The sequence below is a fragment of the Convolutriloba macropyga genome, chromosome 14 (assembly GCF_964194025.1).
Source record: "Convolutriloba macropyga chromosome 14, txConMacr16.3, whole genome shotgun sequence".
Taxonomy (NCBI): Eukaryota; Metazoa; Xenacoelomorpha; order Acoela; family Convolutidae; genus Convolutriloba; species Convolutriloba macropyga.
Window position 1 is genome coordinate 28,835,256 of NC_134481.1, and position 25,133 is coordinate 28,860,388.

The 25,133-nt window shown below is 36.0% G+C and overlaps 2 protein-coding genes across 2 annotated transcripts in view; one reads left to right on the plus strand and one right to left on the minus strand.

Moving 5' to 3' along the window:
• Nucleotides 1–25,133, minus strand: part of LOC142353214 (uncharacterized) — a 712,302-nt gene that overhangs the window by 59,202 nt on the left and 627,967 nt on the right. The window contains exons 12-15 of the mRNA XM_075405443.1: nucleotides 9,898–10,045; nucleotides 7,514–8,096; nucleotides 7,140–7,328; nucleotides 3,628–3,725 (exon numbers count right to left, since the gene is read on the minus strand). Coding sequence (XP_075261558.1) covers nucleotides 3,628–3,725; nucleotides 7,140–7,328; nucleotides 7,514–8,096; nucleotides 9,898–10,045 — 1,018 coding nt within the window. The remainder of the gene's footprint in view (nucleotides 1–3,627; nucleotides 3,726–7,139; nucleotides 7,329–7,513; nucleotides 8,097–9,897; nucleotides 10,046–25,133) is intronic.
• Nucleotides 1–25,133, plus strand: part of LOC142353212 (uncharacterized) — a 276,576-nt gene that overhangs the window by 10,581 nt on the left and 240,862 nt on the right. The window lies entirely within an intron of this gene.

Genomic DNA, 25,133 nt, shown 5'->3' on the forward strand with positions numbered 1-25,133 from the left:
TGTATTTGTACAATGATTACTCAAATGTAAATACGGCCCCCGGGTCTTAAAAAGTATTAATCAGAGGGACACAACCAAAATTATCAAGCTAAAGATCAACCGCCTAAAAATTCAGTATCACATTGAAATCTCTTTTCTTTAACAAGAAAACCCATTTAGCTGTCGGCCCTGCTCCGAAGCAAAATTGAAACCGCTCAGGTCCTGTACAATTATATCCGCGAAAAGAATAATTTTAAGTAACAAAAGCTATGCTACTAAGTAGTTAATTAAATCAGCGAGGAACATTACTTCAACAAATCTAACCCAACAATATAGCTAAGCACAAAGGCACATTACAAGCACTTATGCTCTCTTAGCGTACAATCGCTTTGTTTTAGCAACGCAAATTTAATTTCTCAATAAGTAAGGCAATTTAAGTGAGGCAAAATCAAGAAGTCAAGCGTGAAAAAGTCATTCAAACAGTGAAATCAACAGAATGTTCTAGAAGAAAACGGCCCAGTGAAAATTTCGAATAATTAGTGTTATTAGTACTGGGTACTAATAACTGCACAAATAATTGCAAATAACAAATAACACACATGCACAAATAATTGCTTCAAACTTCGTTCGAGAGCGATTAAAAACGTGCCAACCATCTCACACAATAAGTCTCGCAAATTCACGGGAAATTGTAACTTACTTTAGTGAAGAAGTATTTGGAAGCACACTCCCTGGATTCTGCAAACCAATTCTCCAAGTAGGTGAAGGAAGGACGACTGTCAGGCACTTTAAAATAAAAAATTCCCATCGAAATCACCAGAGAAAAGAACTGGAATCGTCAAAATCTAACAGAAAATTTCATCAGCCGATCAGTTCCAAACTGTAAAAAAGCAAATTTCATGGACTAATTTATCATAGAATTTATTCTTTTCAAAACCAACTCATTCTTTCTTGTCAACCTACAAACTAACCGAAACCTTCAACATAACCAACTGACATCTTGCGAATTGCTCTCAAATTAGTAACAAACGGGTGGTTGGCTTCGATAGTATCTAGCTAGGGCTTAGGAATGGCAGCATAATGGGGGACTAAAAGAGGGGGAGGTGAGTGAGGAGGAGGAGGAGGGGGTCTAATTATGAGGGGGCTCAAACTTCTAAGAACAGCCCCCTATATAAGGAATTGACGTCTCCACGACAGTTTCGGTGAATCCCATATTTAAAGACTAGAAAGGTATAATAAGGCTTTAAGAGCTGCCCAGCCACTCAATGCCCTCCAAGCGTCACCTTTTAATGTCGCTTTTGAGGACAAAATATTCAAAGCCTCAGAAATGGTCCAGCAAAAAATCGAGTTAAAAATACAAGTCAAAAACAGCAGTAATATAACTTAACTGGCAATAAACTTCGTTTATAGCAGGTATATTAAAAATTTGAAAAACAAAAGATGCTGTAAAAGATGACTAGTTGTTGGTGAAAATGTCTTCAGAAACATGATTTTTAGTCAAAAGGTCCACAATTATCCCAAAAAGTTGCCTTCTTAAAAAATTCGCGGCTCCTTGAACTAATTTAAAACTTTTGACTGAAACGTCAAAATGTCATTCAAACCTTTTTGACATTGTCGGAAAAACAAAAAACAATCATTTTTACAGAAAAATAAGGCAATAAAATTTCAGTTTAGCATCGATAATTATTTTACCTCGATTTAGACGAATGTTTTACCTCAATTTAGACGAATTTGTCTAAAACGCATTTTGTCGGAAAATTGCTTTCAAATAATTGCTTTAATAAGTACAAAATATTATTAGTTCATGTAAATAGGACTACAATAGGACTAATATAACTGCTACAAACTTCGTTTGAGAGCAAAAAAATGATCAGAAAGATGAAAAACTAAAGACGCTATTAAAAGATCACTAGTTCTCGGTGAAACTACTAATGTCGGGCAAATTGCTCTCAAACAACTGGCAAGCGGTTGGCTTCCACATTCGCTAGATACTGTTTAGGGAGGCTACCTGTAGCTTAATTGCCGGAAAAATGAAGTGGGGGGGTCAAACTTTAAGAACCTCACTTCACAGACTGAATTTATATCTCCAAAAGATTAGTTGAATTGCATACTTAGAGTATCATAATAAGAGCCTCTAGGAGCCCTTAAATTCATCTCAGAGCACTTAAAAAACTTTTAACAAAACAGATATATAAAAACCTCGTTAAATACCCATCGTGCTTTCGTTTTCAAAACCAATAGTGTGCTGTTAAAATCTATCCCAAATTGAAGCGCAAGCTTGAAAAAACTTCATTGCCCCCTAAACTCGAAAACCAAGAAAAATGACCCTGGCGTTACCATTATATTTATATATAAGCGTTCTTATATATAGGCGTTCTTCAAAGCATAAGGAAGGAAAGTTGAAATATAAACCGACATACGACGGACATATTGCTCTCGAACGACTCTGCCAGGCGGGCCAATATAATTCAGAGGGGGCTTTAGCAAAGAAAAACTTTTCTTCATGGGTGCAAAATACGACAATAGAAGGATTCGAATCCGCGACCTCCCCCGTCTAGACTGAAGCCCTAGCCACTCAACTATAGCCCTTGACACTCAACAGGCACTGTAACGTCCTAAAGTACGTTTTATATAGTAATGGATATATCTTTCCCCTTTTCTACTGATCATTTTATATAGTGCTAGATCTTTTATATTCTCAAGACATATATATATAGACTTGATTTTTCTGCCTTATTAAGATGCGAAAATGTGTATTTACTTTATTAATGTCCTGTAAACTTTCTCAAGTATATTTGTTATAAAAACCACTTATTTATCTTTTGTTATTTGATTTACTCATAACGCAGGAACTTGTGATAGTTCTAACCGGTATTTATATATACACTGTACACTTTTCTATGTTCACTTTATTTGTCCGTCACGTGCCAGCACGCGCCAGAAGTTTTGTTATCTTGAGTTAATCTTGATGTATTTGTACAATGATTACTCAAATGTAAATACGGCCCCCGGGTCTTAAAAAGTATTAATCAGAGGGACACAACCAAAATTATCAAGCTAAAGATCAACCGCCTAAAAATTCAGTATCACATTGAAATCTCTTTTCTTTAACAAGAAAACCCATTTAGCTGTCGGCCCTGCTCCGAAGCAAAATTGAAACCGCTCAGGTCCTGTACAATTATATCCGCGAAAAGAATAATTTTAAGTAACAAAAGCTATGCTACTAAGTAGTTAATTAAATCAGCGAGGAACATTACTTCAACAAATCTAACCCAACAATATAGCTAAGCACAAAGGCACATTACAAGCACTTATGCTCTCTTAGCGTACAATCGCTTTGTTTTAGCAACGCAAATTTAATTTCTCAATAAGTAAGGCAATTTAAGTGAGGCAAAATCAAGAAGTCAAGCGTGAAAAAGTCATTCAAACAGTGAAATCGACAGAATGTTCTAGAAGAAAACGGTCCAGTGAAAATTTCGAATAATTAGTGTTATTAGTACTGGGTACTAATAACTGCACAAATAATTGCAAATAACAAATAACACACATGCACAAATAATTGCTTCAAACTTCGTTCGAGAGCGATTAAAAACGTGCCAACCATCTCACACAATAAGTCTCGCAAATTCACGGGAAATTGTAACTTACTTTAGTGAAGAAGTATTTGGAAGCACACTCCCTGGATTCTGCAAACCAATTCTCCAAGTAGGTGAAGGAAGGACGACTGTCAGGCACTGTCATCCAGCCTAAAACAAAACCCATTTCTTACCTACAAGTTCCCATGTCCTCTCGCCAATCTGCACCAAAATTTCAATTCAACTGAAAATTTAAACCCAGTAATAATAGTTGCACACATGCAAAAAATGCCCGCAAACTAATCGAAAAGCAAAAAAACCAAGAGTTGCCTATTCTGGCCAAAACAAAGCAAAACAAAAGACAATTTACAAGAATAACAGATAACAGGCGTTATGGAGAGCAGTATAAAGCAACCTTCATCGAGAAATGTCTCAAAAGGGGGTAGGCAGGAGGTTGGGGGGGGGGGGGGGTAGTTAGTTGCTAGTTGCGGGGGGGGGGGGTAAGTAGGTAGGTAGGTGGAAGGTAGGGGAGTTTGATAGGTTTGATAAATTAGCGAGCATAAATTATCAATGGCCTTTTCACCTTGAATATTACCATAGTTCCGAAAACTATGCATTGCAGACCAAGCTAAGGTTAAAATCCATTGTTCGAAAACAGAAGCCAACGATGAAAAACAGGTTAAATGTTCGAAAGGAAAGGAAAGTTATGGATAAACTTGATTCAACTTAAAAAAACATTAAGGAAAGACTCTGTAATTGATTCGAACTAAAAATTAACTAGCAGCCTAGACCACAGACAACTGAATTAATAAAACTATTAACTTCCATTACACCATTCAAATTGGAATAACCAAAGGAGGAAACAAATTATCACGGTAAAAAGGCAAATTATGAAAATATTTTCTTGGAAACATTTCATAAGTTGCAACTTTAGAGCGTTGTCTGATTTTATCATACTCAGCTGAGATTTATTTATGTTCAACCAATGAATATCCAATGATGCAAACAACGAAAAATGAAAAACCCGAGCAAAAAGAAAAGAATCGAGGATCAAGACTAAAAACATACCCCGCAGATTGCCGGAAAATAGCCGCCGTTGATTCCCATAACTCTATTGGGATTGAAAGAAAAGAAAATATCAAAAAAAATTGATTTTTGTAAAAAAACATTTTTAAGTGCGATTTATTTTGATGTCATTGAACATACTCCTGTCTCTCAAAGAGAGGCTACAGGGTCAAGTACCGGGCATCTAATAATGGGCTTTATGGGTTTATACCGTTTCTATTTCTGACTTTGATTTTTTTATACTGACTTTCGTCATTTTGAATTGCTTTGCTGAGCAGCTGCTGTTTAAAAGGACTTTGAGCAGAATGACAGAAGAGTGAAACTAGCTTAGAGAAGTCAAAAAGATTTCACGCAAAATGTCGAAAAAGGGGCAAAATGGGTAAAGCGAAAAAAAAGTTCGACGAAGTAAAAAAACATAGCAGGACAAGTCCTGACGTACAATTCAAAAAATTTTCATTGACTAAACAGAAAAATTAGACCAAGAATGGACTATGAGTGAATTGAGAAAACCATTTTAAAAAAAATCAGATCAAAAAATAAGAAAAAACCAGAAAATCAATGTCAAAATGCCGCATGTAAACAAAAAAACCACTAACGAGAAATGAAAATTCAATTCAAACAAAAAACTAGGCCTAGAATGAGCTGTGAATGGATGGGGAAAACCACTTAGAAAAAAATCCGATCCAAATAATCGAAAAAACAGTAAAAATCAGAGTGAAACTGCCGCATGTGAACAAAAAATCACTAACAAGAAAGCGAATTTTTGTTCAAACCCCGCTTTCTCACTTTACTTTAAATTTAGAGCGAAAAAATTTCGCGCCGCAAAACCACTCGCTTTTTCGCTCCACTTCCTGTTTCGTTGTGACCAAAATCACTCCTCCAATTTGACTTCAAAAATCATGAAAATGTTTGACCAGAAAAAGACAGCGCCCCAATACAATTCAAATTCTTTGAATTGTAAAAAATAGGAGCGCTATAAAAGCCGGCTGAGAAGATGAGGGCGGCTATTAAAAACCGTGTAACTTTTATTGATGTTCTCTGAAAATTGCAAAGCATTAATAACTGCTCTTAAGGCACCTTAAGAAACAGTTGCTGGTTATTGACTGAGCACCCACGCGGGAGCACATAAAAGGGACAGCAAAAAAACACAAAAAAACATGAGCAAGAAGTAAAAATTACACAAAACTGCAGAAATTTAAATTAGGGAAACTTGTGCTGTCAAACCTTTAATTGTTGTCAATAAGTAATATATACCCTGCAAGCAACCATAATTAAACAATAATAAACAACATAATAAACCTGCAAGCAACATAATAAACCTTTCTGAAAATCAAAGCGAGAAGTGAAAATTACTTCGATAGAGAGCAGCTCGTGATTAAAAAATTTAGCTCGCTTAGCGAAAAGTTCTCACACCTATTCTCGCTCTCTCTCAAAAACGCGGCTTGACAGAGAATTACTCCCTCTACTTTCTGCTCTTTAATTCCTTCAGCCGATTTTTGCTTGGCTCAAACGTTGTGTTTGACCTAAACGCTAAGTTTTACGCTCGGTATTGACTTCTACCTCCTGTTTTAAATACACGCCAAAAAGTTATTGATAAATAAGACGCTCCACCAAGTACTCGTCTTCGAGTCGTAAAAAATCTATGTAATGCCATTACTCCTCTTCGAGTTGCTAAGATCACATGACTAATATAATTGCTACAAACTGCGTTTGAGGGCAATAAATTATTCAAAAAAATCCCACGACACAAAACATCCTTTTACTGGTCGATACTTTCTACATCTGAATAGCCTGATTGAAATACTTTTCTCTCGATTTATTGCTTGAAAAAAGAGACGCTGTACAATGCTACCCTTGTGGTATCCAAAAAATCTATATTATTGTTGTTTTTTATCCCAGAACTTCAAACATACCCGGCAGATTGCCGGAAAATAGCCGCCGTTGATTCCAATAAGCATGACTGGGATTGAAATAACAGAAGATATTGAAAAAAAAGATTTTCGTACAAAAACATTTTTTTAAGTCCGATTTATTTTGATGGCATTTCGTAGTTGAACATACTTCTGTTTCTTAGAGAGAGGCTACAGGGGCTACTATCAATAACAATAAGCATTAGAGAGAGGTAACTAATACTTATAGGACCGACGTTCAAATAGCGGGCATCTAAAATTGGGCTTTATGGGTTTATCCCGTTTCTATTTCTGACTTCAATTTTTTATACTGACTGTTCATTTTGAATTGCTTTGCTGAGCAACTGATGTTCAAAATCACTTTTAGCAGAATGAGAGAAGAGAGAAACTAGCCTAGAGAAGTCAAAAAGATTTCACGCAAAATGTTGAAAAGGCGGCAAAATGAGGTAAAGCGAAACATTTTTTTATTCGACGAAGTAAAAAAAAAAAATAGGAGCGCTATAATAGCCGGCTGAGAAGATGAGGGCGGCTATTAAACAGAAACACAAAATAGCCGGCCGAATGTTTGGCATTCGTTTAACCATATCGTTAGTTACAAAAAATGACAAACATTTGAGCATCTGAGTGTACAGCTCTAGAGAGCAGGTCTGTGGTTGGACGAGACGTCGCCCTCTGATAACAAGATCCTTGACAGTCTGCAGATCTACTTTGCCATATGGCTTCTCCAATCCATACACGAAGAACTCCCACAGGGTTACTCCGTATGCCCACACGTCACTCTTGTGCGAGAACAGTCGACCTGAAAAGAAATTCGGATCTTTTCCAATATAATGACTTGAGGCTTAGTGGCTGCATAGTATACGGCAACCTCAAGCTTACCAATTATATAATTTGCCAGGCAATAACACGCACTTTGTAACCCCTGCAGATTGAATCTGAAAACTTTTTTCAAATATCGCACAATAAGAGAACAAATTTACTAACCAACTAAGCATTCCTTAGCAAGCCACCTAATGGGTAGTTTGCTGTCATCCGCTTGGTAGTCAACCTCGTCCTTGTCCGCATCCAGCAACTTCGAAAGACCAAAATCTGATATCCTGATTCTCTTGGGATCCTCGACCAGCACATTCCTAGCCGCCAGATCTCGATGAATCATTCCCAGTGATTCCAGGTGCTCCATTCCTGCCGCCAGTTGCCTGGCCCATTCCATGAATTGATAGGAAGTCATGATATCTTTATGACGAACAATAAACTGGAGCGAGCCTCCATGGGTCATGAACTTTGTAATGAGCATCATTGGGTCATTCATAGAAATGGCGATCAACCGCACCAGGTTGTCATGGTTCACAGATGCCATAAGTTTTGCCTCATCGAGCAGTTCTGTGTTCTGATTGGCTGCTTTGGGATCGTTTTTCAGCTGTTTGACAGCCACTGGGATCTCAATGTTCTCATTTGGTGGCCTCCAGAGTGCACTGTATACACACCCAAAAGCACCCTGTCCAATTACCTGTTTCAGTTCAATGGCCTCTGGTTCCACAATGAGCAGCTGTCCTCTGTTGGCAATGCCCTGCAACCACGCCAATTGTCCAATCACACCAAAAATTTCTATTCATCTTGAAAACAAAATTAAAAATTAAGTTTACGTAGTCAAAAAATTGTCCCACCTTAAAAACATGAAATATGACATTTGGCATCAAAATAAGACAATCATAATCGTACATTTATAAGCTCAATTCAAAAGTTAAACTAACTTATTTAGAAATTGTTTAATTGCTGGGTTACTCTTCGGTTTAAAAATAATTACAAATTAAAAAAATGAAATGAAAACATAGCTGGCAGATTGCCAGAAAAGAGCCGCAATAGATTCATAGATCGGCCGTCTAAAAAAACAGTAAAAAAGACAGACCAAAAAAATTCGTCTTTTCATTGAAGGCTGATCTGTTATATTTAGATTAAAAATCTGTATAAGTTTTTGCTGCATCTATTAGCTGCTCTCTAATAACCTTCAATTAGAGTGACACACACCCATTTGACCTTATCTCTTTGAATTAAAGTAAATAAAAGTCAATTTCGAAGTGAGGAAGTCATTTTTGAGAGTGAGGTAAGTCAAGTGTGACCAAAAATTTAATCACGCGCATGAACAAAAAAACTCACTCCACTAAGAGCGAAAAATGACGTCACACATGCAATTCAGTTGAAATTGCATGAACGAATGAACAAAAAGTGGCTGTGACGTCATATGGTCGTAACAAAAATCATGACGACGAAATAAAAAAACATAGCAGGACGTAAGACTATGAGTGAAATGAGAAAAATATTTAAAAAAAAATCAGATCGAAAAATAAGAAAAACATAGCTGGCAGATTGCCAGAAAATAGCCGCAATAGATTCGTAGATCAGCAGTCTAAAAAAACAGTAAAAAAGACAGACCAAAAAAATTCGTCTTTTCATTGAGGGCTGATCTGTTATATTTTGATTAAAAATCGGTGTAAGTCATTGCTGCCTCTATTAGCTGATCTCTAATAACCTTCATTTAGAGTGACACACACCCATTTGACCTTATCTCTTTGAATTAAATTAAATAAAAGTCAATTTGAAAGTGAGGAAGTCATTTTTGAGAGTGAGGTAAGTCAAGTGTGACAAAAAATTTAATCACGCGCATGAACAAAAAACTCGCTCCACTAAGAGCGAAAAATGACGTCACACATGCAATTCAGTTGAAATTGCATGAACGAATGAACAAAAAGTGGCTGTGACGTCATACGGTCGTAACAAAAATCATGACGACGAAATAAAAAAAAAACCAAGAGAAGGCCAATAATAGCCCCAGCTATCGCTGTGCGGCTATTAAAAAATCAATGTCAAAATGCCGCATGTGAACAAAATAAACCACTAGCGAGAAATGAAAATTTAATTCAAACAAAAAACTAGGCCTAGAATGAGCTGTGAATGGATTGGGAAAACCGTTTAGAAAAAAATCTGATCCAAATAATCGAAATAACAGTAAAAATCAGAGTGAAATTGCCGTATGTGAACAAAAAACCACTACCGAGAAACCGAAATTTTGTTCAAACACCATTTTCGCACTCTACTTTAAAATTAGAGCGAAAAAAATTCACGCCACAAAACCACTCGCTTTTTCGCTCCATTTCCTGTTTCGGCGTGACCAAAATCACTACTCCGATTTGAATTCAAAAATCATGAAAATGTGTGAACAGATCTTAAAAAAAAAGACAGCGCCCCAATAAAATTCAAATTCTTTGAATTGCAAAAAACCAAGAGAAGGCCAATAATAGCCCCAGCTATCGCTGTGCGGCTATTAAAAAACAAAATAATTATGGAAGCTTGAAGCATGGTGGGGTTCTCACTCGGATGTTGGATTTGCCCTCTCCGACGTAGAAGTCCTTGAGTGCCTGCTCTTTCCTCTGAATAGTCTTCTTATGTTTCTTCCAACAGTAGATTATCATCACCACTCCCAACACCAGGAAAGCACCAACTGCAGCGGGCATCAACACGCTAAAGCAAAAGATCAGACATAGTTTCTGCAAAATATTACGTATTCCCTAAAATTGCCTTCCACTTCCATTCCGAATTTTACCTGCCCAAGCCAAACAGCTAAGCTTTTATAAAATCATGTTGGATTTATATAACATAGCCGGCGATTGCCGGAATAGCTGCGAAAGAAGACTTGCGTGCAGTATAACAGAAATAGAAACAGATACAGATCTAAATTGGAAAAAAAATCGACGCCGCCCAAAACTAGGTAAAAAAACATTTAGCGATATCTTAATTAAGCTTGTTAACATTCACTCCGCAGATGCCTTTTATTAGGAACCTTTACTGAACATATAATTTCCTTTGACCTTAAACTAACTCAGATTAAACTTGAAAGTGTAAAAATCAGTTTATTGAGTGAGGTAGGTCACGTATGGTCAAAATCTAATCAGGCAATCGATCGTAAAACCTTTGCTAGAGAAAAAATGAGAAATGACGTCACGCGCTCAAACGCCGTAAGTGAAAGGAAGAAAATATTCAGAAAATTTGACGTTTTCAGCTTTGCTGTGTGAACAAATGTAAAACGACGAAGAGCGTCAGACGACGAAATAGAACAACCAACATCACCGCAATATAGCTCCGCTCAGCTTACAGCTTCGCGGGTATAAAAATGTAGAGCGCCTAAGCTGTGCTGGACAAGTCTTGACGTACAATTCGAAGAATTTTCATTGACCAAAACATAGCCGGCAGATTGCCGGAAAATAGCCGCCATGGACGCTCGTGGCCTTCCAGGAATTGAAACACCTAAAGAAATAAGATAGACAGATCGACCACCAGTCCTTCAATAGACCACTAGACTTTTCGGGTTAGTTTCGGAGTGTCAATTTTTGACACATACGTTCTATAAGGAAAACGCCCTTAAAGAGCTATTTCAAAATTGATATTCGAAATCAAAAACTCAAGACTAATAATCACAAATTAGGGCATATAAGATTGGCACTACTTAGATGCACACTATTAACTAGTAAAACTTCATAAAAAATTAAAGTTCCATAAGTGAGTTCAGAAGTCAATTTTTTGGGTGAGGTAAGTCACGCAATTGACCTAAAAGCAGAAACAACGTCACGTACACAAATTTTAACTGCAAAGCGATAGAAGTCACTGAAGTCAATTCCAAGAAGTCAGGTCGTAAGAATCATCGATGGAGACGACGAGTTAAAAAAAACCCCACGATGTCCCCAATAATAGCCTATATCGCTTCGCGGCTATTAATAAAAAACTAGACCACGCACGGACTGAGAGAATTGGGAAAATCATTTCCAAAAAAAATCAGAGCAGAAAATTGAAAAAAAAACAGAGAATCAATGTCAAATGCCGCATGTGAACCAAAAATCACTAGCGAGAAAAAAAATTTGGTTAAATAAAAAACTAGGCCTAGAATAAACTGTGAATGGGTTGGCAGAACCGTTTAGAAAAAAATTCGATTAGAAAAATTGAAAAAAAAAACAGTAAACATAAGCGACTAAACGTCGGAAGAATTGCTCTTGAACGACTAGTGGGAGCTCTAATCAATTGCAGCCTGCTTCAGTCGGAGGGAGGGGAGGGGTAGCCTAAATGGGACTAAGAAGTTCTATAGTGGGCTTCAAATAACCACATTAGAGGTTAATATATACCACTATTAAGATTTAAAGTAAAAAAATGACACCAGTTTCGGCGCATTTTCTATTTGACTTTTAGTATTAAATTGCCGCCAATTGAGTTCAGCTGTTGAAATTGTGATTGAGAGAGAATTTTAGATCACGCGAAATGCAAAAAGTCAAGGGCGTAAAAGTCACTCGAAAAGTCAAAACCGTCAAGCGAAAATTTTGCATAAAAAAAAAGACACACGTTTACTATAATTGCTATGAACTGCGTTCAAGAGCAATTAAAAGTCAAAGTGAAATTGCCGCATGTGAACAAAAAACCACAAGCGAGAAAGCAAAATTTGTTCAAAAACCGTTTTCTCTCTTTACTTAAAATTAGAGCAAAAAAATTCACGCCGCAAAACCAATCGCTTTTTCGCTCCACTTCCTGGTTCGGCGTGACTAAAATCACTACTCCATTTTGACTTCAAAAATCATGATAATGTGTGAACAGATCTCTAAAAAAAGAGAGCGGCCCAATACAATTCAAATTCTTTGAATTGTAAAAAAACCAAGAGCACCGCTTCGCAGCTATAATAACTTAACAGAAAAAAAATGTAATCATGCGTCGCAGATTTGCAGTCTCAAATTACCAATTAAAAAGTAACTGGCACTTATAACATTTGCGATGGGAACTTCAAGTCTCAAAATAGTAAAAAAGATCGCATTCTCATCAATTTTTTTATTCGTGATGTCCTAACCTGCTTTCAAAGAACTTGTCGAAATTACTGTTTCCCACGGATGCTCATAGATAAGCTTTAATTAGAGTAAAACATACTCAGTTGACCTAAAGACCTCCAATTGAAGAGACCAAAACTCAATTTGAGAGTACCTTACGTGTGAGCAGAAATAATTCCAGCGAAAGCACAAAAAACTAATTTCAATGAGCGTAGAAATTTATGTCGAGCCCATAATTCATGTCAAAAATTACTATGAAAAAAATTCAGAGAGCGAGAAACAACGCCGTTAAATGTATTCTTGACGTGTTCGTTGCAAATACTATTTTAAAGAACAGATTGCTAATAGAAAATCAAAGATCACCAAACCTTAAATAGATTATGGAAGGCAAAAACATTGTTCGTATATCGGCAACAGCAGAGCTTATAACAAGAGATTAAACTACAACTACACTAAATTCAAAATTTCCAGAGAAATGTAAAAAAAAACAGACAAAAAAGAAATGAGGAGCGACAGCAACACTCGCAGCATGAAGAACATTCCTTAAATTCTCGACAGATAAAGGCGAAAAGATTCAAGGCAATTAAATGTAACATCGGTTGCAAACGAACTACTAAAAACCTTACAAATGTTGCTGCGTATAAAAGCACTGCCGAAAGATTGTCAGGAAATAGACACCGTTGACCCCACTGAGCTACATTGATTGGGCTTCAAAGAGAATTTGACGACAGCGCAAATTTTTCCAAGCGTCGAAATTTGGTCTACAGTTTCATTAGATTTGATGAATTTAGCCTTTAGGTTTGAGGACATGCTTTACAGCCCAGGATTTGTTGGTTTAACCCGTTTATTTCGCTTTCAATTTTTAGTGTTCACGTAATCGCGTAAAAATGTAATCCCGTAATAATGCTGAATGAATAATAAATTCAATTCAATTGAAACAATGAGAGATAAGTCATTAGTCAAAAGAGAAAGTCTTGACTTACGTAAAACGTTATTGAAAGGTAGAACAAATTTTAAAAAAAAGACATAGCAGAACAGGTCCTTAAAATAACATAACCGACTAACGTCGGGCGAATTGCTCTCAAACGACCGGCGAGCGGTTGGCTTCGTCAGTACCTAGCCACTGTTTAGTGAGGTTAGCTTTAGCTTGATTGAAGGGGCCTGAGATTAGGGTAATAGACGATGGCATCACGCCACATAACAGCCGCTGAAATGCGGCATCAACAAAAGAGTTAAAGGAGAGAGCGGGCGAAATTAAACTCGAGCGAAAAAGAGAAGGAAATAAACGCCAGCCAACACAAACACAAACGCGCGCACAAACACACGCACACACACACACACACACGCACACACACACACACACACACACACACACCCACACGCACACACACACACAGAGGGAGAGAGAGAGAGAGAGCAAGGAATCTTCGACTCTACAAATTCATGTTTTCTAGCCTTGTAACTAAAACATCGAAAAAAACTGAAAGTGCAATCATAAAAACATTTCTATAATAATTCAGCGTTAATGAGGGTAATAGAGGATGACATCACGCCACATAACAGCAGCTGGAAAAAAGAAAAGTGCAAAATTTAAAAGGTTTCCAGATTTCGCAGTAGAGAAAATGTTCAAAAACAATTTTTGTCCCTGGATTTTTGTCATGTAAACCATCTGCAAGACTTAAAAAGCTTCGTTGATCTTTAAACTCAGAGAAGGACAAAAATATTTAAACAATTACAAATTTTAACAAAATCTTGCTAATAATCTTGATATTAATATCCTCAGAACACAATTCCATCGTCTCAAGAGACACTCCAGCATCCCTATTTCAAGCCTTAAACAGTTTCACTGGCTCAAAAAGATCCATATATGATAACAATTTTTCAAAAACTTTTTAAACTCAATTTTATCAAAAATTGCAGACTCGAGTCACTAAAATAATGATAACCATTCCATTAACTCTAGAAATTCAGCAGCAGCTTACTATCAAACCTCGAAGGAGGTTTCCTGGCTCTTGAGGCTGGGAAAACCTAAAAAAATGACAAACAATTTCAAAAAACATTGCCAAAAATTTCAAAAAAAAATGCTTAAACTCGTAAAAAGTTGTAGTCTTTAAAAATACTCCATTGCATCTAGAAACTATACAATAACTTATTATCAAAGTCTAGAGGAAGTTCCTTGGCTCTTGGTTCTCGATAAACCTATAAAATGACAAAAATGTCAAAAAACTGCAAATTTTACGAAAAAATCAAAAAAATTTATATTAAAAAGTTGAAAACTATTCTATGGCCAAAAAAAAATTTTCAGCAACCTATCATCAAGGCCTAGAGGAGGTTTCCTGGTTCCTGGGGCTGGAAAAACCTAGATAATGGCAAATTTTGAAAAATCTGAAAAAAAATCAAGTTTTATCAAACAATTGCTAAAATTCGTGATGTTAAAATGTTGAAAACCATTCCATTACCACTAGAAACTATGCAGCGAACACTATTATCAAAATTAAGGAGGTTTTCTGAACCCTGAGGCCGGAAAATCTTGAATAAGGACAATAAATTTTGAAAATTAAAAATGCTATTTTTGGAAAAAAAAAATGCTAAAATTCGTGATGTTAAAATCTTGAAAAAAATTTCATTACACCTAGAAACTATACAGTAAACTATTATCAAAGCCTAGAGGAGACTCCTTGGTACCTGAGGCTTGATAAACCTAAAAAAACGACGACAAAAATTTTCTAAAACCATGCAAAAATTTGAAAGTTTTATCCAAAAAAAAATGTAAAAATTCGTAACGTTGAAATGTCGAAACCATTCTATTACCACTAGAAACTATACAGTAACCTATTATCAAACAATAGAGTGGGTTCCTTGAAATCTAGGGCTGATAAAAATCAAAAAATGACAAAAATTTTCAAAAAGCTTGAAAAAAATTGTGAAAATTAGTATAAAAATGCGTTTTTAGCGATGGGTTGTTCGTCAGTAGCCACGGGGGATGCACCCGACGGCTGATGGGGAGGAAGGGGGCTGGCAGGTGGGTGGGCAACAGTGGGGTGGGGGGAAACAGCGCGGTGGGGGGCAATAGTGGGGGGATCAACAGTGGGGGGCTCTTCAACCTCTAAGAACCGCCCTTCAAAACCATAAGGACAAGTCAACAAAACGGTTTTGGGCTGAAACAGAGCTGAAAAGTTCTAGGAGCAATTAATGCCCACTGGGCGATACCTGTTTATACCGTTTTTGAGGACGAAAAGTCAAAAGCGTCAGACGAAAAATCGGTCAAGCGAAAAATCGCATAAAAAAAGACCGACAGGACTAATATAACTGCTACAAACTTCGTTTGAGAGCAATTAAACAATCCAAAAATTTACTGAAAAGATAAAGAATACTCAATCTGACCAGTAGACCAATTGAACAATTCCAACCAAAACATACCCGGCAGATTGCCGGAAAATAGCCGCCGTTGATTCCAATAAGCATGATTGGGATTGAACGAAGAATATATTGAAAAAAAAGATTTTTGTACAAAAATATTTTTTAAGTCCGATTTATTTTGATGGCATTTCGTAGTTGAACATACTTCTGTTTCGTAGAGAGAGGCTACAGGGGCTACTATCAACACCAATAAGCATTAGAGGTGGTAACTAAGACTTATAGGAACGACGTTCAAATAGCGGGCATCTAAAATTGGGCTTTATGGGTTTATCCCGTTTCTATTTCTGACTTCAATTTTTTATACCGACTCTGTTCATTTTGAATTGCTTTGCTTAGCAACTGATGTTCAAATTCACTTTTAGCAGAATGAGAGAAGAGAGAAACTAGCCTAGAGAAGTCAAAAAGATTTCACGCAAAATGTCGAAAAAGCGGCAAAATGGTAAAGCGAAAAAAAGTTTGACGAAGTAAAAAAAATACGAGCGCAATAATAGCCGGCTGAGAAGATGAGGGCGGCTATTAACAAACTTAAAAATCTTGAAGCTAATATTCAGGAAACAGAACTTTTCAATTAAATACAGCCATTAACCCACGCACAAACTTTCAAAAAATTTTGTGGTCCCTAAAGCTTGCGAAAAAGAAAAAAATGAAAATTGTACAGAAAGTTGCCAATTTGTGATAAAATTACCTTCCAAAAAATTTCTGTAGATAGAAACTGCCAAATTTTCAAAAATATTGCATAATTTAATTCGAAGTCGCTAAATTTCCTGACATTGATATCTTTAAACCATTTCTTTGTCTCTAGAAACTATCCTGTGATCCATCAATTAAGCCCTAAAATGTTTCATTGACCCTAAAAGATGCAATTAAAGAAAATTTGAAAAAAATGGATAAAAATCCCATTTTATTTAAAATTCGCAAATTTATTTCGTCAATTTCGGGAGATTAATAAGTTCAAAACAATTTTGTTGGCTCTATTGACTGTCGAGTAACCCATCATCAAGCCCTAAAAAATTTCCATCAACCCTAAAGTAAAACTGAAAAAAAAACAAAAATTTTTTAAAAACTACTGCCATTTTGGGTAATTAAGATTGCATTACCAAAACCTGTAGCACAAAAATGGGCGTTTCAGCACTCTCATCATAAAGAAGCCTAACAAACCCAGCTAAGGACATCCTATGAAACTTAATGTCCACTGGGCGTTGCCTGTTTTTCCCGTTTTGAAAGCAAAGTTATGGAAGAATGTGTGAAAACATCTTACCAAAAAGTCAGAGCACCAAAATCCTTGGATTGCAAAAACACATGGCAGGATAAACTACACAAGGGAATGAAAACCTATAACAAAACCAACTATCGTCGGTGGAATTGCTCTCAAACGACCGGCCAGCCGTTGGCTTCTGTAGTAGCAAGCAGTGCGTAGGGATGCTACTAATAGGGGGCGGTGAGCGGAATGGGGGGTCTAGCGACGCCGGGGTAGGGGCTCAAATCGCCAGGTGCAAAGTGGTGGATGGGGAGCATTAGGCGGGGACTAAGGAACAATCTTTAATATTAAGAACTGCCATTCACACCAAAACTGTCTCCTCGCAACAGTTTCGGTGAATCAAAAACTTAAGACTGGTACGTTTGAGAACAACTTGAAGTTCTTTACTTGACCAGCAGACCAACTGCGGCTTGTAAGCCAAAGAAAATTAGTTTCACAAATGTAGAGAGAATGAAATTTTTTGGCATTTAAACAGATTTGTTACTATGAGCATGTTGAATACAACAGGTCTCCAATTGAAGCAAGAAAACGAGAACAAAACACGTGCCCTCTAATTGAACATTTGATTTCGTATAAGAGGTATGCAAAACTACCAAAACTTGAAATCAGGAAAACAGACAAGATTCGCTCTGAGGATCCTTGTTGTTAATATCTTCAGAACAAATATCTTACAGCTACAACCGACGCAAGAACTCATTTTCCAGTATACAAGAGGTTTAGTTGACTACTTAAACTCAAAAACAACAAAAAATTGCGAAAATCATTGTTTAATTGTCTAGTTTTTTGATAAGTGGAACTTCCATGAGAGTACAGTATAAGAAAAAGTTTTTGTATAGTCCATCGAAAAATTTATAACGGCTACAAACATTTGCATAAGACACAAGCCGCAACAATAATCGCTTCGAATATTGTTTGGGATCAATTAATAACCAAGAGACGGGCAACACTCGCTAGTAGTATAAAAAAAGTGACTAGAACCTCAACGGGGGGGGGGGGGGGACGGACAATTACTGCAGCGTGGCAATCTACAACGGGGTGGGACATTTTGAGGTGGCCATCTACAACGGGGTGGGACAATTTGATTGGAAACCGCTATAGCAAATCTTAAAACATGTGGGTCTTCACCCCCTTCCAAAGGAGGGGGGTCTTTGGCTGCAACGGCCCCCTTAAAGCGTCAAATGGGTGAGACGAAAAATCGCACAAAAAAGATAACAGGGCTAATATAATTGCTACATACTTTGCTTGAGAGCAATTAAACAACACAATCCCCTTAATTGTACATTGAAACATTGAACGGGGATTTCAGTCCACAAAGCTCCGGGATTAAACGCAATGAACCAAATTCTTATTTGATAACCCAGCCTCAAAAACGTTGCAAAGCAGTTAAGGTAGCGATTCAGGCGTCAATACTTTAGATAGGCTTCAGTTTATTATGTGAATCAAGTTAGTCTAAATTGAATCCAGAGTTACTATTAATGAGGAATAGCTGGCCATTACATCAGCAGCCGCTCTAAATTTTTCTATGCAGATGAAATTTTACTTACAAATTGCGCCTGAACGCAAACATCCGTTATAATGATCGAAGTCAATACATTAAACATAGATTAACAGTAGCTAAAACAAAGACAGATTATTCAACCTTTTCTTCACTCTTTCTGGTACAACCATTGGGATTGGTAACACTCGAAATCTGACCTGACTTGACAGAATGGCGTAGCTCATTATTGTTCCAACATTTCTTTAGACATGGAGGAATATAAATGTCAGGCTCTTTTTTCTACAGTAAAGTTTCAAAATTTATGCATTTGTAAGATAAGAGATTTGTAAGGTATGATTCGTCAATTTTGCTAAAATATGTTAAAATTGTTAACTGTAGTGTTACTGATTTTATCTCTAAAGATAGAGGAGGGTTGCTGAATTGTTCTATCCGAGTTTTTTTGGCAATAAATATGCTAAATTTTTCAAAATTGAGACTTTTTCGTCGAAAAATGGCTTTTTTAGCGCACTTGCTTTAATTTTGCTGGAAGTAGACACCTTAAAACTGCAGCCATAATCTTCTTCAGCTCAGAAAAGAGCTAGTTGTACTCCCGCTGACTTTGAGTCTTCTGGAATTATAATTTTGCCAATTTTTTGCAAAACTAGATAATTATACAAAATGCATGATTTATTCTTGACAAACTGAAAAATTTTGTGTAGAATTGATCCATTTCGCAACCATTTCAACAATTGAGTGTCTTTTGTTAGACGCACAGGAATATCTGGGTCGATCTTGATTTCATCATGGATCCTTATGATAAAAGTTTTTTAGATTATAATGGGGCGCCACCTTCTTTCAAAATATTTCCGCTATGTAAATAATTTTATTTAAATTACGGGCAAGAAATTCAAAATCACGGCTGAATTAATGACAGATACTATTTACAATAAACGAGACCCCACGAGAATATATTATGGTTGCAGAGTTAGGCTCATGGTTTTTATGGCTCTGAGCAATTGTTTTCGTAAAATTTTTATGGAAGTCTTGCATTTTGCTTCATTTCGTATACTTTCTGTAAACCAATGACTTAGAGTGCCCAATCAAAGATCCAATTAGCTTTTAAAAGGTATAAAAGGACCTAGACATTTTGTCAGTTCATATCTAATGTCTTATGACTTTGAATATGATTGGTTTGAGAAAAAATTTTTGAATTTTTAATCTTTGCTACTATTTTATCTTATTTCTCTCAACTTCGGGCGCAGTCTCAGTAAAAACAGGGGGAATTCGACTTCCTATGATATATAAATGAAGGTCGGTAACAGTTTTTAATTCAACTAATGGTTTCTTTATTTTGGTACCACGCGTCTTCAATTTTTTTTATTTTTGATCATAATTGCATGTTTTATGAGTTCATTTTGTTTCTTTGTCGCATTATCACATTTTTGAAAAGTCCAATTAAAGGAAAGCATTGTAGGGAAATTCCACAACGTTGAAAAAAGTTGTATCTGGATATGTTAATTCTTTATGTTGAATAGTTTATGCTTTTTGGGCTGAGGCACAGTTATCTCGCAAAGCTTTGGGTTTTTTGCTTTTGCCTGTATATGTTTTTCTTTTCTTTGTTGTACGCCACATACCGTATCAAGATAGATCTTGCCTGCTCAAGAAGTTTAACTCAACCTAGTTAACAATTTCAGTACATAGCTGTTTGTTTAAATGACTTTCAAATTAAATTTAAAAAAAATTTTTTTCTTTCACCTGTCTCATGTTTGCATTTATTTTCGTTCCCATGAAACTCAATCTCACTCATTAGAAGTCACATTTTTACTTTTATTGATTCAAACATTTTTTCGCTCTTGATTAGACGTTGTGACTGATTGCTTCGACCATTTAGATTCATTAAAAAAAATTCGAGATTTCTATAATGTTCAATTTTTGAGTTTCTTTTTGTTGTCAAGTCTAAGTACTCTTTTTATAAGGAAGAATTGTTGCTGCTAAGATGAAGGAAAAATGACGATTTACATTCCTTACAGGTAACATCTTATAATTATAGTGCCTTGAACAGCGTCATGTCGTAAAATTATTTGAAGTTTTGGCTCCTTTATGTATTTGTATTGGCTCGTGACTTAGTCTCATTATTAACAGGCCTAATTGGCTTCATAAGTTGTTGAAACTTATTTTGAAGCTTGTTGTAATCTTATAATCTTAAGTCTGTCATAAGTTTTGTAAATAATTGTTTTCAAAAATAAATTTGGGTTTTAGAGCTTCTTTTTTAAATAGTTTTTTGGTCAATTTGTAGCTCGTTCTCTGTAAACGCAGGTCACAACCCGTTTCCAGTGCGCTAAAATTAATTTTTTTATAACGGTTTCAGCTTCAAACAATTGTTTCTTGGCTTTGCTACTACAATTACAACGAGATTTCATAAAATGTTAGTTTTTTTATATATATTTGAACATTTCAAAGGATTTTTGGTTCCTTTTTTCGTTTTTAAAATATAACAATAATCGTTAATCCCACTGGCTTTGAGATTTCATGCAATCGAACATTGGATAATGACATGTCTCATTTGCTTCCTTTGTAGATAAAAATGAACACTTTAGTGATTTCAGTTGATATCTAATTATGCGAAATTAATTGTTTTCAAAAATGGAAAAATATTTTTCAACTTCGCGCCTTTTTGCTCTTTTTTCGATTTGTTAACCAGTCGCATCGGGGAGAAGTCCTATATCTTTTCTAATAAAGTATAGGTTAAATTGTTTTGTGTTGGTTTTTTACCTGATTCGAGTTTGATTTTGTTTATGATTTTTTTTATTATAGACATCGAGTTTTGGTCGTAAATAACTGTTGTTGTTTGATTTTTAGGATCTTTTCCGTTTGTGCTCTTCAGTACGTTATTCGCCATTCCCCCCCCCCCCCCCCCGTTACAGAGCACGTGCCATTACATAGTAAATCATCATTTTAAAATATGGCACGTGCGTCTGAGGGGTGCAAATAATATGCGCTCACTAAGCTGGTGGGGGGGGGGGGGGGCTAAAACGGAAAAGATCCGACTTTTATTGTTGTCCTTTCTAGTATTCATATCGTCAACAACTTTCATCGGCCCTGTAGAGTGGCATTATCGTATTTCATTGGTTTTTTATTGAACGATGTGTATGTTTTTGAACATACACATTCTCTTCATCATTTGGTAGCCAATTAAGTCAAGAATGTGGATGAGCGGGGTCGGAACATTATGTGCGTAAGCACATTGCCGAGCCTCCTTGTTTTTGAAAAAACAATAGGTTCGGTCCTTTTTCACATAAATTTAGTATTTTCGGCTCAAATAACATGAACTTACTTTTTTATTGTTAACCTTGCGCTGGGACTGAAAAAGTTTTGTTGCTTTTAATATCTGACGACTATCGCACTTTCCTGCAAGAATTAGTTGCAAAAGCATTTCACCTGTCGCCAAAAAATTGACATTGCACTACGCTCTATTGCTGAACCATTCTTTAGTTCAAACAACTAAACGTCAAAAAAGCAGTTATAGAGTATCTTATCAACGAACCCTCGAATTAACCCTGTGATATTCCTGATTTGCCCAGGGACTTTCTTTAATTCGACAGTGCTAACACGGCCAAAGATTTCGAAAAGTCAAAAAATTGGCCCGGTGATTTATAATGAATCAGAATAATGGAAAACATTTATGCAGTTAGGCAATGTGACAGCTTGACCATTATTGCCTCGAATCAGATCAAAATTGATAATTGCTCTATGATACTTCACAAAAACAATCAAATCTTGAACCAATTCTGTCGGGATGTTACTTTTATACAACAGAAAAGAGTGCCACAAAATCAAGATGATTACCAGTTCTTTGTAATTCCAACGATTGAATTTTAAAACTTTATAAAGAAACGCGCAAATTACTATTACTTTTATTAAATTGTCTTGGTATACGACTTGTGGGAAAAAATTAGTTCTGACTCAAACACGACCAATTCACCGGATATTGATAGTAATTAAAAAGTATTCGATTTTGTTTTTTAAAAGAGAATTCAACTGTTTCTTGAATAATGGCAATGAGGACGTCCAATCAAAGTCCGCAGTGTTATATTTTTGCAATTTTGCCTAATCGCCACTACATACTTTAACTCTCATCACAAAAAACTTGCCCAATTTTGAATTTTGATACCATTCGATGTTTGTTGTTATGAACGTTTTCCAGCAGAGCGAGTTCGATTTTTAACATTGTTAGACTTCCAAAGATCTGTAAATGTCAACGAAATTTCAGTTGAAACTTCTAGTCAACATAATTAGGTCATTTCAGGAAAAAACTAATTGGAAGCAAATTGTGATGAAGAAGGCTCTCTATGTAATGATCATCAAGAGAACGCTTTTTTATTCAATCATTTCTTTTCGAGCCTTTGAAAAAGTTTCCGCCGGGCCTTTGAGATTCGTTGATTAATATGATCTGACCAGTTTAATTTTGTAAAAATTAATCGAAGCTCTGTCACATATGGTTTGAAAGAAATTTTGAACATCTTCTGCAAAAAATTTGACATCAACTTTATCTTCTCTTCTTACTTAGAAAACAATAGATTTAAAGTTTGAAACAGTGAAGTTCATTTTGCTGTGTCTATAGACCACTTTATTGCTCTGGGGAAAAAGTTTTGAATACAGATCAAATTATTGAATCTTCCCATAATTTTTGTCTCATCAGCAAAGAGATATGATCGGTTTTCAAGCAAAATTGGAAGGTCATTTACATGAACAATAAACATGAATACAAAAAAACTGATATCCTGAGGACCCATACTTGTTACTGGTATTTCTTATGAAACCTCTTCCCTACTGACACATAATTCGTTCTGTTGGACAAGTAATCTGCAAAGAGCTTGAAGAAATTTCGATCCGAGCTAAAATTATCTAGCTGACGTAAAATTGCATTATGATTTATCGTGTTGAAGGCTTTTGCAGTATGAAAGGCTAAGAGCAAGATTTTTTTCGTTGAAGCTATGAAAAATTTTTCTTCAGTAACGAAGAATTTGTGTAACCATCGAATGTTCTGGTCTGATACCACGTTGTCGATCATCTAATTTTTTTAATAAGCAGTCCCATTTTTTTGTTAATAGTAGCTCACACAATTAGCGCACGATGTGTTAGCACACAATTGTGTAAGCACACAATTTAGATACTGGTTTGTAACTTTCAACATTAACTCTCCATTCCTTTATGTGCAATGGTTCATAACTGCTTTCTTCCAGTAGTCTGGAAACTTCTTACTGTCAACGATTTTATTGTAAACGTCGGTAATAATTGGTACAATGTCCTTCGAGATCGTTTTCAGTAACCTAGAGCACAAATGAAAACATTCCCGGCAGGTTGGCGGAAAATAGCCGCCGTTGATTCCCATAACTCTATTGGGATTGAAAGAAAAGAAAATATCAACAAAAATACCCCTACTTGTATTACCGGTATTTCTTATGAAACCTCTTCTCTACTAACACAGAATTCGTTCTGTTGGACAAGTAATCTGCAAAGAACTTGAAGAAATTTTGATCCGAGCCAAAATTAAAGGATCCGAGCTGACATAGATTGCATTATGATTTATCGTTTTGAAGGCTTTTGCAGTATAAAGGCTAAGAGCAAGATTTGTTGCATTGAAGCTATGAAAAATTTTTCTGCAGTATTGAAGCATTTGTGTAACCATCGAATGTTCTGGTCTGATACCACGTTGTCGATCATCTAATTTCTTAAATAAGCAGTCCCATTTTTTGTTAATAGTAGCTCACACAATTAGCGGACGATGTGTTAGCACACAATTATGTTAGCACACAATTGAGTTAGCACACAATTTAGATGCTGGTTTGTAACTTTCAGCATTAACTCTTGATTCCTTTATGTGCAATGGTTCATAACTGCTTTCTTCCAGTAGTCTGGAAACTTCTTACTGTCAACGATTTTATTGTAAACGTCGGTAATAATTGGTACAATGGCCTTCGAGATCGTTTTCAGTAACCTAGAGCACAAATGAAAACATTCCCGTCAGGTTGGCGGAAAATAGCCGCCGTTGATTCCCATAACTCTATTGGGATTGAAAGAAAAGAAAATATCAACAAAAATTGATTTTTGTATAAAAACATTTTTATGTGCGATTGATTTTGATGTCATTTCGTAAATGAGCATACTCCTGTCTCTCACTGAGAGGCTACAGGGTCTAGTATCAATACCAATAAGCATTATAGATAGTAACTAAAACATATGAGAAAAAAGTTCAAGTACCGGGCATCTAAAAATGGGCTTTAAGGGTTTATCCCGTTTCCATTTCTGACTTTGATTTTTTATACTGACTCACTTCATTTTGAATTGCTTTGCTGAGCAGCTGCTGTTTAAAAGAATTTTGAGCAGAATGACAGAAGAGTAAAATTAGCCTAGAGAAGTCAAAAAGATTTCTTGCAAAATGTCGAAAAAGCGGCAAAATGGGTAAAGCGAAAAAAAAGTTCGACCAAGTAAAAACATAGCAGGACAAGTCCTGACGTACAATTCAAAGAATTTTCATTGACTAAATAGAAAACTAGACCTCGAAGGGACTATGAATGGATTAGGAAAACCATT